Source organism: Engraulis encrasicolus, chromosome 19, assembly GCF_034702125.1.
Source record: "Engraulis encrasicolus isolate BLACKSEA-1 chromosome 19, IST_EnEncr_1.0, whole genome shotgun sequence".
Classification (NCBI taxonomy): Eukaryota; Metazoa; Chordata; class Actinopteri; order Clupeiformes; family Engraulidae; genus Engraulis; species Engraulis encrasicolus.
In genome coordinates this window covers 44,608,062-44,622,269 of record NC_085875.1, presented here as the reverse complement: position 1 = coordinate 44,622,269, position 14,208 = coordinate 44,608,062, and the positions used below count along the sequence as shown (strand labels likewise).

General features: G+C 45.3%; 1 protein-coding gene across 2 annotated transcripts in view; it reads left to right on the top strand.

The window, feature by feature from the left end:
• The window catches only part of LOC134435505 (palmitoyltransferase ZDHHC14-like), a 109,885-nt gene that overhangs the window by 78,623 nt on the left and 17,054 nt on the right, over positions 1–14,208 (top strand). For both annotated transcript variants that reach the window (XM_063184529.1, XM_063184528.1), the window contains exons 7-8: positions 7,675–7,777; positions 8,107–8,216. In XM_063184529.1, the coding sequence (XP_063040599.1) occupies positions 7,675–7,777; positions 8,107–8,216 (213 nt within the window). The remainder of the gene's footprint in view (positions 1–7,674; positions 7,778–8,106; positions 8,217–14,208) is intronic.

Here is a 14,208-nt window from a genome sequence, read left to right as displayed (position 1 = left end):
TGACCTGTCTTTTCCTTACTTGTGTTATGTGTGTGCTTTAACCTGGAGATTGAATGCCCCAGCTTTTCACATTCACTTCAACTCTTTGTACACACACACACACACACACACACACACACACACACACACACACACACACACACACACACACACGGTTACAGTGCAGCTTCTTAAAATGGAACAGAACAATACTTTGGAATAGAACAATACAATTATTTTTGACAAAATGACTTCATCCACATAAACACATATATACATACACATACACACTTTATCCCTTCTAACCAGGGCTTTGAACCGGTTCAAGGAACGAAAACGAAAACCAGGAACTTTTTGTATTTCACAGGGAACAGAAACGAAACCGGAAACTTTATTATTTTTTATGTTCTGGAACGGGAACACATATTTTAAAATAATGGTAACCGGTTAATACCGGTTAATACCGTTCCTCAAACAACAAAAAAAGTTAAATAAAAAAAAACATAAATTATTTTCCTGCGCACGTTACCATGACGGCTGAGGTTCACGTCCTGTGCGACATCGGACATTCTCTGACTGAATGGAGAGAGAGCTGTGGATTACAAAGTCTCCACTCCACATCTTAAATAAGAGAAACCACTGTCATACGAAGGACAGAGTTTCCATTGCATCATTGTAAGACATTGCAGAGAAGCGCGTGTGAAGCGCACCGAGAATATTCTACGTTATTGGGCATCCATGGCCGCTTCAAATCACAAACTCACAATGTCCATCATAGCGCTCCCCGTGACCCAAGTCAGGGTGGAGCGCGCATTTTCATCATTGAGGTTTATTCTCCGCTTCTCTGCTTAGGTCGTCCCTGAATGACAAAATTTTGGAGGATATTCATTTCATCCGCTTGGATAAACTGTTTGGCTCATTTGCACTTCCGTCTTTCTTGGTTAATTAACGTCAGTTAGGCCTATGGGGAGTAATCAGCTGACAGGAACGAAATTAACCGTTCCGGGAACAATATTTTTTTGTTCTAACCGGTTCGGGAACGTCAATTTATTGGTGGAACTGATAACCAGAAACGTTATAATTCTGTTTCTGTTCGGAACGGAACGTTTGGAAAAAAATAACGGTTCAAAGCCCCACTTCTAACTAATGCATCCTGTGTACATGCTTGTCCAGCTTGAGTGCTGAATGTGATCGCGTTTAGCCTGGTGTATGCTCAGAAACCAACTTGTCTGCGCAATGATGCAGACAGCCACACAGTTATTTTTTCACTTGGTGTGCACCTCTGAAAATGTGACTGCCCGCAGACAGCTACGCAGTTAACGGCAGAAGGAGCCGCTGTGATTGGTCCTCTCGACCAGAGCCATCTGTGCTCGAGAACAAACGGCTACTTCCTTGTTCTAACCTTCACCGGGCTATGGACTGTGAGATGTTCATTAAATAAGTTGCCCGTGCTTTGTAGCTTCATTTATTTACACGAATGACGAAAGACAACATGTGCAATTGCAAGTTACGACACTGAAGTTATATCGGGACAGTTGAACAGTGTTTTCCATAGAAGCATTCCACTTAGTGCGACCTGTTCTCGACAATGAGCCACTTCCTTGTTCCAAACAACCGCGGTGGCTGCTAGTGAAATCAAAAATACAGGTTGACATTTATTAAATGTTTCATTTTCATTGTCCTCGAGTCTGTGTAGCTGTGTAGCTACAAAGCAACAGACACATAAAGTTAACTCCTTGTATTGAAGTCAGTTTGAACAATCATCTCGCTGCCCCTAACATTGTGACGAACATAGCGCAGACCTAGTGATCGAGCAAAAATCAAAACTGTCTGCGTTGACCTGTGGGCGACAGGCTGCAAACAGGCAGACAGGCTGCTGTCTGTGTGGCTTGTGTGTCAGACTTCCTGTATCGGTCCCCCTCTTTCTCTCTCTTGCCATCTCCCTTTCTCTCTCTCTTACCATCTCCCTTTCTCTCTCTCCTCTATTCAGCTTCTCATTTCCCTGCCCTCCCTTTGATGATCTGCCTTGAACCTCTGTGGCCCTCTCATGTCTCTTCCGCTCTCTTCCTCTTCCTTGTTTTCTTTGCATTTCATCTCTCTCTCTCTCTCTCTCTCTCTCTCTCTCTCTCTCTCTCTCTCTCTCTCTCTCTTCTCAGTTTATTGTATCAGTCTCTTGCCAGTAGTTTGCTCCAGCTGAAGGCAGCCTGTGCCATTTCTATCAGCCTATGCCAGGCCAGATGTAGCCTTCCAACATTCCCCCCGTAATGACTCGCAGAGAGAAAGCCACTGGGCTGCCATTTAAGAAGACCAGGCTCTTTTTTTTGCTTTCTCCTCTATCTACTGCTCCTAATTAACATTTTTAAGTGTAAGAATATAAAAAAATAAAAACATATCGCATATCGCAACAGTAACACTGTATTTGAAAGTAACTTCTGCTACGTTTACATGAGACATTTAATTCGGAATTGACTGACTTCAACTATGAATAAAGCTTAATTCCGCTTTGAAAACGTCATGTAAACACCTCTTAATATGGAATTAAAGGAAAGATCAAAATAAACTCTGCCCTGAAGAAGGCACTCATGCCGCTACGCGTGGGCCTTGTTTTTAATATGTCCATGTAGGACCTGTCGTATCAATAAAGACATTTTAATTTGGAGTGCCTTAGTCAGAGAATTTATTCTCATTTTTTGATCATCAAAATAAACTCGACAGAACTATTTAATTCAGAATTATTCATTCAGAATTAAAAACATTGTGTAAACATAGTGATTAACTTTTTATTTGAAGTCAAGTTGACTGCTTGGGTGTCATCATGTCATAAATAATGTGTCATTAATGTACCTGAAATGGGTCATGTCATTCTTATGACGGTTACATGACACTCTTATGTATGTAGACTGCTTACAATATGTTGCCACTAGTGGTGTGGATCGTCAATGATCTCACGATTCAATCCAATTACGATCCGGAGGGTAACGATTCGATTCGATCCGATCCGATCCGATTCAACGATGCATTGCGATGCGCAGGGACGGAGCACAAGTTTGTGACGGGGTTATGTCGAGGTCCTCTACCCATACGCTATGCTTGATGTTACAAACGTCTAGCCTAATTGTCTGCTATTGTTCACAACATTCGCACCCCACAAGGGCTGAGCTCAAGCATTAATATTATTGTAATGTGCAATTAAAGAAAAAGAAAGAGGCGACTGTGTGGGCGCAACCGCAGCCAACAGTAATTCGTTTGTCAACCACCTTATCCAAATCGACCTCAATGCCCTCCTCCCATAGATTACTAACACATTCTATACCTCCTCCATATCCAAGACAACTGTCACGACCAAGACGCGCGGCCCCATCCTTGTCCGAAACAGATTCATTTTTAAACAGCCAGCCTTCTCGTCGATAGGCTATGGTTCCGCTTTGGCAAGGGTGAAACTTGGGGAGACATGTGGAAACGGCCGGGGATCACTGCGTGCATATTGGCTATTCAATTAATGTGATGAAGGATTGTCAAACTTTAGATGCTGCATGCCACGAAAGGGGCAATTTTTCGGGAGCAGCTAGGTAAAATATTTAGGGGTCGGGGCGGGAGGGAGGAACTGAACAGTTGTCAAATAACTTGGGCCCTACTTGACTATGTCCTGAAATCGGCAACCTACTGTAGGCGATATAGCCTACACACTGGCCCAGAATATGTAGCCTAGCCTATCTTCTGAATAGCCACTGCGCAGGGCTAACCACCACATACGTGCATTTCACGAGCTTGTTAGTTCAATGCGATTTGCCAAAGTTGGTTGCTGCACCAATGCGTTAAAAAGGATTCATGGGAGAACAACGCATAATACAAAAAACCTACAAAGCCTACCTTGGCGCTTAACCCATTATTGTCTTACCTGAAGTTGTCTTATTTCAACGAAGCTTGTTTGATTTAATCAACGTAGATCCATGCAAACAAATATTTGACTGCCGCATGCCTTCACGTCGCGACCAGTATAGACACCTGACCTGACTTCAGCCATTCGTTAGTCTCGCCCCCCTCCTACCGGCAAAGCTGCGCTAGAGGTTACATTTCGAGGGCTTAGAGCCAGAGGGGGGCGTAAGTGGCATTTTAGCTCTAGTTCTAATGCAAACACGAGCGCGGGGAGTTTTAACTGAACCGTGTGATGAACAGCATCACCTGTTCTAGGCTATCATTTATTAATCCCGAGGGAAATCAAGGACAATAGGCCTATATATATTTTGTAAACGCATGGGTCTAGGCTACTTTGTGTTATTATTCAGTGTCTCGGAGGTTGGTAGGCCTATCTTAATTTGCAAATATTTGGTGCCAGTTTCTCGACCTAAGATGGATGCTATAAGAAAAGTAACCAGATGGCAGTAAAACGCCTGCGAATTATTACATGTGTGATCGACTCGAAAAATGAAACCAAGCCGTGTTATCCCATTCGTTCACAACGGGGGAAATTAAACATGTCGCCCATCATTGAAAAGCATGGGCACCAAGGGCGAAACTTTGATTTTGACATTGGTGGGAACCATTCTATTTACTCTCAATGGTGGGAACACAAAAGTGCTCCAAGACAAAGAATCCAGAAGCTTTTTTGCATAATCAATCATAGGTGCATGTCATGCAGATGTAGGGCACAGTCTATGAATATGGTCATTGATCCACGTCCATTTATAAGCACGAGCGGTGCTGTCCCTTATGTGTTTCAAACGTGTATGACGCGGAATGCCGATTTAATGGCACGCTTTCAAAGACGATGATTATTGAGAACGGAGAACGAGACACGGAATAGGTTAGAGGTAGGCCTATGTGAAATTAATGTGGAGAGCACGGTCTATGAATATCATTGATCTACGTTGATTTATAAGCACGAGCAGTGCTGTCCCCATAGCCTATTTGTTTCAAATATGTATGACGCGCAATGCCGATTTAATGTCACGCTTTCAAAGACGTTGAGTATTGGGAGAACGGAGAACGAGACACGGAATAGGTTAGAGGTCGATGAAATTCATGTGGAGAGAGAGTGGGCAGCACCAACCCTTTGGATGTAGTGATGCACGCGCAACTGAAATTGAAAGAAAAGACAGGGAGGGCGGAGAGGCAAAATGGGAGGTGCGGGTATGATTATTTTAAATGTATTAATACACAGGATCGATCCGGCTTGTGGCCGAATCGATGCTGAATCGTCAATGCCCTGGATCGCGATCCTTTGCCGCATCGATTAGTTTTGACGGCCCTAGTTGCCACAGTACACTGCGATTAGCAATGTCACTTAAATGAAGTGGTGATAATAATCCACAACAGTCATCAGAGCCAGGGGTCTGTAGTGTAGTCTTTACTTTACCCTTATCAGTAGTGTATGTTGCCCTGCTCTCTCACTAATAGAGTGAGTGAATTTACAGCCTTGTTTGGTTGGGAACCTTTACATGTGACGCTGAGTAAGGGCTTTGGCTAGAGATTAATATGCCTGCATACTGTACATCGACAGCATTTTCACCTCTCACACAGGTGCCATGTTGTAAAAACACTGCACGTCGCACACTGATTATGTCACCTTAAATAGTCCCTGACCTAATGTTATCTGCGCTTAGTCCTTGAAGGAAGACATTGATGATGTGTAGATATGATATAGAAATCTAGTTGTCTGACAACGACGTGAAATTGCTCAGGATCCCCTGTCATGGCTAGAGTTGCGTGTGCTGCGTGCGTGCTAGCTTGTGTGCGTGTGTGTGCGTGTGTGTGTGTGCGTGTGTGTGTGTGCGTGCGTGCGTGCGTGCGTGCGTGTGTGTGTGTGTGTGTGTCGTTTACAGCACATGTGAGTGCACTGTTTATGCAGCCCATTTACATGTAAATCCATGTCCATACATGGCATGCACACAGCACACAGGTGGACTCTGAAGCACCGTCTGCTCATTATCACTGCTGTGTATGAGAGATCCTCACTGCTGTATGCACTGTGAGAGCCTAGGGCTCAAGAGTCGCACATTTGTTGTGTAATAAATAATTTCCCTTCCTTCTTTTATAGAGGCGCTACTGTTGTGTGCTTGTTTATCATGACTAGGTGCTTGTTGGATGCATGTGATTGGTGTGTTCTGACATTTTCTGTGTGTGCCTAATTTTGTCAGTTACAGAGGGTGTGTGTGTGTGTGTGTGTGTGTGTGTGTGTGTGTGTGTGTGTGTGTGTGTGTGTGTGTGCGTGCGTGTGTGTGAGTGTGTGTGTGCGTGTGTGTATGTGTGCGCGTGTGTGTGTGTGTGTGTGTGTGTGTGTGTGTGTGTGTGTGTGTGTGTGTGTGCAGTGCAGTGCACTAGTGGCCCTGTTTGTGTATTATTGGTTGTGTAACGTGTGAGTGTGTGTATGCTTGTGTAATGTGTCTGTGTGCGTGTGCGTGTATGTGTGTACTTGTGCACTTGTGCACCTGTGTTTCATATCTACAGCCGGTAGATTAGGTTTGTGAATGCTGGCGTGTTGCGCAACATCTCCTTCTTACCATTCCTCTTTTTCCTAATATTCATCTCTTTCCTCCCATTTCTATCCTTCTTCTCCTTGGCAGAGTGTGGAGCTGCCTGCTGCCTCTGAGAACAGATTGGGCTCCAATTCTTTAATTCAGGGCTTTCTTCTTTCTCTCTCTCTCTCCTCTCTCTCTCTCTCTCTCTCTCTCTCTCTCTCTCTCTCTCTCTCTCTCTCTCTCTCTCTCTCTCTCTCAGGAATCCCAGCACTGCTATGCATCTTGTTTTATCTCTATTATTGTATAAAGACTATGATTGTGCACACTCCTATTTCATATCACCTGATAAGTGCTGTCTATCATGTGTATGTATGCATGTAATGTACTGTATGTGTTAATGCTTCTAAATGCAAATGTGTTCAATGATACTTTGGAGTGACTGAGTCAGTGAGTGAGTGAAAGAGAGAGAGATGTGAAAGAGAGAGAAAGATGTGAAAGGGAGAGAGAGATGTGAAAGAGAGAGAAAGATGTGAAAGGGAGAGAAATATGTGAATGAGAAAGACGTGAATGAAGAAGAGAGCGGATCGGATGGGGAATATGAATGAGGATGTGTGAGAAGAGACCTTGAGAACCGCTGGTGTTGTAGCGCCGGTTCAGATGTGGAAAATCATTTTGGCAGTATGAAAGAGACACATGTGAATGAGAAGGATGGAGAAGGTGACATGTTAGGAGAATATGAACGAGGGAGATTAGATGAAAATAGACCTTGTTAAAGACTGCTATTGCATGTAAGATAACTGTCTGTGTCTGTGCCTGTGTGAAAAGCTGAGATGTGAATATGGTATGATGGAGGTCAGATTTAGCTGTCGTCACACACTCAAAGCTTAATACTCATAATATTCATTTTATTTTAACATTGACGTGGTTCATGCCCTCATCAGGGTTATTTGAAACGTTAGTTAAATTACATTGCATGAAGCTCTGAGTGTCCAATGACATCTGTTTTCACAAGGGAAAGTAACCTATTGGACACTGTGCACACCTCACACTGTGTGTTTACAGTAACTAAAGAGAGAAGGAGATCAGGACCATGTTTCTCGAAAGCGCTGTTGCTATCCAGTTAGCAACTTGAAAGGGTTGCCTACATAGTAGGTTGCCTACTTAGCAACAACGCAGTTGAGAAGCGCACCCCAGATCTATATATAGCATCATTTCCTTGACTGGCTGTGTTGCCCACTGTGCTGGAGGTGGTGGTGTGCTTCTTCTCCGTCTGGTCCATCGTCGGACTCTCCGGCTTCCACACCTACTTGATCGGCTCCAACCAGACCACCAACGAAGATGTAAGTGTTAGCTCTGCTCACCACCCATTTCCACACCCTTCTGACAACACACACAGACACGTTACATTATTACAGTACAGTAACCAGGCACTTGTATTCAAAGAGACCGTCATTTGCTACAGTCCCTGGAGTAATGTGGGGTACTCAAGGACACTTCAACTAATGCAAGATGGTGTAGGAGAACGTCCACATTCCTCCTAGTTGTATCGGATTCCAACCTTTAACCTCAGATCCATGTCACTGAGTGATTTATTTTTTCTTCTAGATAGTTTCTTCTAGATAGTCATACTCAACTTTTATTTTGTGTCGTTTGTTGTGGTTTCCACCAGATTAAAGGGTCGTGGTCGTCCAAACGAGGAAAGGACAACTACAACCCCTATAGCCATGGCAACATCTTCAGCAACTGCTGTGCAGCACTCTGTGGGCCCCTGCCCCCCAGGTGAGGCCCTCTCTGACTGACTGTCTATCTATCTGCCTGACTCGCTGTCGTTCTGTCTGTCTGTCTGTCTGCCTGTCTTTCTGTCTAGCTGTCGTTCTGTCTGTTGATCTGTGTCAAGCTGTCCTCCTGTCCCTCTACCTACATCTCTGTCTACATTGCCTGTGAGATGGAGTGACCATCACTAGGGTTGTAGGTGTGTTCTGACTGTCATGCAAACGAGCCTGGCTCTTTGGTGTAGCGGGCAGAGCCCCAGTTTACTACTCCAGAAGGTCCGGGTTCAAGTCCCGGCTGGGCAACTCTACTCCCCTTTGCTACAGCCTATCTGTCTGTCTGTCTGTCTGTCTGTCTGTCTGTCTGTCATTCTGTCTGTCTGTCTGCCCACCCCCGCCATCCATGAATCACCCCTGGTGTTTGCTGCGTGTAATGTAATGTAGTCCATTCTCTGCATTACTTGACTCTTAGGAGGGGTGTGACCAGCATGCTATGTGCCTCATGTCACGACTGCAGAGACCCACAGAGAGCAGAGATAACCAAATCTTATGCACACGCAACTCCTGGAGTCTTGCACTATCACTTTTACTTCTTATCAGGCCCTCGCCAGTGCAAACAGGGAAAGAGCGGACCAAGGGGCTGTGATGTAACCAAAGTCCCTCGGCGTTGACACGTTTAAATTTGCATACACAGATTAGCCTCTTCTTGCACGCACGCACCGTTACAAAATCAATACATCTAAACACGCACGCACACGCACACACACACACACACACTCTCACTCTCACTCTCCTTCTCTCTCTCTCTCTTTCCCTCATTTGCTTACTTATGCAAGTACTTACTCACTCAGCCATCTGCCTGTAGAGTCAGAGGAAAGTATAGATGTACATGGTTGGGTTCAGTGGGTTTACTTTGCATGGCAGAGCAGTGATGGTATGGGAACAGAACTGAGGAACAGAAAGTATCCCTCTCTGTCTCCCTTAGTCTCTCTCTATCCTCCATCTATTCTCTCTTACTCCATTGCTCTATCTCCCTCTTTCTTTCTGTCTTGGTCACTCTCTTTCCCCTGTCACCCCACCCTCTCCCTCTCCCTCTGTCATCAGACAGTCTTTCTCCCTTGATGTCTACCCTCAATCTGTCTGTCTCCCTCCATCTTTCTCCCTACCTCCCTCTCTCTTTCTCTCTTCACTCTTCTTTCTCCATCTGTCCCTCTCTATCCTCCCTCGCTCTCTCCCCCTAGCTCCCTCGTTCTCTACTTCCCTCTCCATCTCTCCTTCCCAGTGGAGCATTACTCACCGATGATGAGAAGACTGGGAAAGTCTCCTACCGGCAGGTGGTGACCATCTGCCTCCTGTAGTCTGGTGTGTGTGTGTGTGTGTGTGTGTGTGTGTGTGTGTGTGTGTGTGTGTGTGTGTGTGTGTGTGTGTGTGTGTGTGTGTGTGTGTGTGTGTGTGTGTGTGCGCGTGTGCGTGTGCGCGCGCGTGTGTGTGTGTGTGTGTTTGTGCGTCTGCATGCCATTGTTTGTGTGCGCGTGTACGTGCGTGCGCATTGTGTGCGTGTGTATCTATTCGTGTGACAGCCGTAGAGTACCATAGGCATGCCTGCCTTGAAGCATGACTTTGTGTGTACCTGTGTGTGTGTGTGTGCCTGTGTATATGTGTACTTGCATGTGTGCCTGCATGCCATTGTTGCCGTGTGTGTTAGTTTGTCTGAATGGAAGTGTGCATGCGTGACGGAGAATGCTGTGTGCGTGTGTAGTGTATACAGCAGGCACGTGCACTCCAATACGGCAGGGGAGGCACGGCCTCACCAGCCCGAGATGATTATGATGAGATGCAGTAAATGTGAATAATAGTTACAATAACAGCTATTGTTTTCGAGCATCTGCACCATAACTACCATTTAAGCAGTGTTTAAACTGTTTCACTCGTTTTCAGTCATTTTTGTGGCCAAAATCGTAATATTTGCCCATTTCATGTCAAATTCCTCCGAATACGGTGAATTTGGGGCAACTCTGAATTTGCCTCACCCCCGGATTGCGCAATCCCTCGTTAACAGGCTTGAGCGCATGCGCCATTTTGCTCGTTCTGTGAATGCAACCTGGTAATATTGTATTAAACGTTTTTATACATTTAATAGAAGTATGTATGGTGTGCCCTCATTTCCTGATATTTTTTTTTTTACTATTTTCTACGTGTGATTATCATTTCTTTACTCTGAACGCCCACTGAAATATACAGTGGTGAGGCCAGCAGTAGCCTGGCCGCAGACTCCTTCTGGAGTTGAGTCTTGCTGGCCAGTTACGTCATAGCGAATCTGAAATTCACAATACAGTCAGTCGGTGTTGTTGGCTAGCTTGTTCACGTTGACTGCTACAAGTGGATTTCATAACGAAACTAAGAGCATTCTCAAAGTTGGATTTCCAAGGGGAAAATATGTGATAAAGAATGGAGGACCCGACAGAGCTGAAGGGTTTGCTACTCAGGTGACCGGTCAGAATAACTACCCGATCATTTCAAAGTGAGTGGTACAACACTGCAGAAAATATTGTTGTTTCCCCTGTGTCTTGTTTGCAACCGGCGAGAATGTGTGGAAGACCATTCGGGATTCGGGATTTTACGACTTAACAATTTACTAAGGACTAAGGAGCCTCACGAAACAAAAATCCTCGCGGCTACTCATATTCAATGCCAAATTGCTTTGGACGTTTGGGGCGACGTTTGGGGCTTTGGATGAACAGCACCGGCTAAAGTAACGTTAGCATGCACAACGCTAAAGTGAAGGAAAAGAGCGGCGCATGGACCTGATGCACGAGTTCAGGTAAGACAAATTTCCTATGTGTGTGAAGCCTGTGTTTGTGAGACCCGTGGGGAGGTAGAGAATCCGCCGTGATTCTGTCCAGTGTGGTAGCTCTTGTGATGGGCACCGGATTCTCATGTGCCCGGTAACTGTTTGTAAAGTTGAGTACAGGGTACCGTTGAGGTAAATCAAATATACCCGTGTAACTACAAGACTCTGATTGAATTCCAAGGTGTAGGCATAACAGAAATGACAGTCCCAAAATATTTGGTGACCATATCGAAGCGTGTGTATAATATCTGTTTACGTTGACATTCGCTTCCTGCCACACCTTTGTCCCACATCGCTTGCTGTAGCCTCGTACAAGTAGATGTAGGCCTATATTTGCACGAGAGTCCAGTTCGTATGACAAAAGCTATCACACCGGTTTGTTCGCCGTGGTGCTCAGTGGTCTATATGACACCATGTTTTGAATCCTGTGTGTCTTGAGCATCCGCCGTGATGCTCAGTCTACATTGCTGCTGCTGTGTGGTTTATGTGAGATCACTGTTTGAATACTGTGTGTGTGTGTGTGTGTGTGTGTGTGAGAGCAGTGGGCTGTGAAGGAGCTTACACTCTCCACTACTCTCCCCTCACCTACCCTCCTCTTCTCCCCTCCTTTTCTCCTCTCCTCTCCTCTCCTCTCCTCTCCTCTCCTCTCCTCTCCTCTCCTCTCCCCTCCTCTCCTTTCCTCTCCCCCTCTCCTCTCTCCTCTCTCCTTTCCTCTCCCCCTCTCCTCTCTTTTCCCATCTCCTCTCCTGTCCTCTCTTTTCCCATCTCCTCTCCTCTTCTCTCTTCTCCTCTCCCTCTCTTCTCCTCTCCTTGAGCTCCTCTCCTCCTCCTCTCCACTCCTCCTCCTTTCTCCTCTCATCTCTTCTCCTCTCTCTTCTCCCCTCTCCTCCTCTCTCATCTCCTCTCTCCTCTTCTCTCCTCCTCTCCTCTCCCCCTCCCCCTTCCCCCCTCTCCCTCTTCTCTCCTCTCTCCTCTCCTCGCCACTACTCTCCTCTCCTCTGCTCTGCTGTCCATTGTTGCTGTGTGGTTTATGTGAGACCACTGTTGTAATCCTGTGTGTGTGTGTGTGTGTGTGTGTGTGTGTGTGTGTGTGTGTGTGTGTGTGTGTGTGTGTGTGTGTGTGTGTGTGTGTGTGTGTGTGTGTGTGTGTGTGTGTCTGTGTGTGTGTCTGTGTGTGTGTCTGTGTGTGTGTGAGAGAGAGATCTAATAGCATTTTCTCTGCGGAAATGCAGTAAGCTTATGTCAAAATATGTAGGCCTACCTTATGTTAAGAAAGCTGCTATGACATATGGAACTTGTCGGTAGGCCTATTTGGCAATTATTTATTTGAAAATCTGATATTGAAAAAGTTGCCTCACCAGCCATAAATCCCAGTGCACGTCACTGGTATACAGTATGTGTGTGACAGCAGGGCAGGGGAGGGGAGTGCCATGGGCATGCTCCAGCTGGGCCCAGCTTGTCTCTAGCGGTCTCCAAAAGCTGCTGGAATGCCCGAGTCGTGGACTCTAAAGCCTGAACATACAGCTCCAGGCCTTTTTTATTAGAATAGCATGAAAAAGTTGATTTATTTCCATAATTCCATCAATAATGTCAAACTGTCATGGATGGTAGATTCATGGCCCACTTTTATAACTATTCCAATCATTCAATTTTTTCCTTTTATATACGTTGGCCTTCCAGCTAAAAAAATCCATGAATTGGGGAATTCGCATCATTAGAATATTGTAATAAAATCAAATTTTTCTTCATCAAAATTCGGGTCACATTAAATCAGTTGAAATTTGGTACTTTCTACATAACATGCAATGTTCAATACCTGGTTAGGCCATGATGCGTTTAACATTGAAGTCAATGGCAGAAACAGTGCATGGGAGTTATGGAAGCCCAGATATCCTTGATGCTTTGCTGTCAGCTGTTCTTCTTTGTTGACCTGGTGTCCCACACTTCACTCTTCAAATTTTTTTGGACGTTTTAGTTAAAAAACTGGGCCATGAATCTACAATCCATGACAGTTTGACATTATTGGTGGAATTATGGAAATAAATCAACTTTTTCATGCTATTCTAATAAAAAGGCCTGGAGCTGTACATGCATACTATACTTGTGTTTCTCAAAGGGGGCGCTACAACCCACCAGAGGGCGTTGGGGAACCCTAGGGGGTCGCTGAGAAGGATGCAGCTGAGTGGGGTTGGGGCTTAGTTCTTAACTTAATTTTAGCTTAGTTCTTAGACTTATATACCTTGAATACCAAGGGGGGCGTTGGCAGACTTATGAGGAGGTCAAGGGGCGTTTGTTCAAAAAAGGTTGATAACCGCTGTACTATACCATTCCCTCCCTGTGTCCACATCTCATCTCACACATACCTTCTCCTCTTACTCTTCTTTTGTGTGCGCTTATCCGCACCCATGCAATACGAGTCTCCAGTCCAGGAAATAACACTCACTCGGGGAGGGGTGGGGGTGACTGGGGACTATGTTCTCCTGGACAAACACACACTCTCTGAAATGTACACAATTTGACTCACAGTTAGGTAAGCTATTGCAGGGGTGATATTAAATATTACCCCCTGAGCCGAACCAGGGAGAGGGAAAGAAAGGTTGCGAGAGAGAGAGACTGTATTATTCCTCAGTTTGTTGATCGTGGCAGCTCCGCTTTGCCCGTCAAGAATGTTCCGGTAAAAGTGGCTCACGCAGAGCACACAGACCGACAGTCAGTCTACTGATTACCACATTTGACAGACAGAGACACACACACAGACACACACACACACACAGACACACACACACACACACACAGACACACACACACACGCCACTACACGACACAAAGACTCTTCCACTCTTTTTCCCCCGACTACGCGGATGACACTGAACACCACCTGACCCTCTTTCAGATTAGTGAGTGAGGAGAAGGGTAGTACGTGTACAGGCCTGTGGCGCTCCCCTGAGCCAGATGTGCTCTGCTCTGTACTGCATGCCCTTGCTTTGTTCAGGTACACAATGGCTCTTTCTGCTGAGAAAAGAAAAAAAATACCTACCCACCCACTGACCTTAAAATGCTCTGGATTAGTACACAAAATTCTTCTCGGGTTAATAAGTGTACCACATATTTATACTGGATGGGTTCTTCACAAGAAGTTAGGGATGCTTGG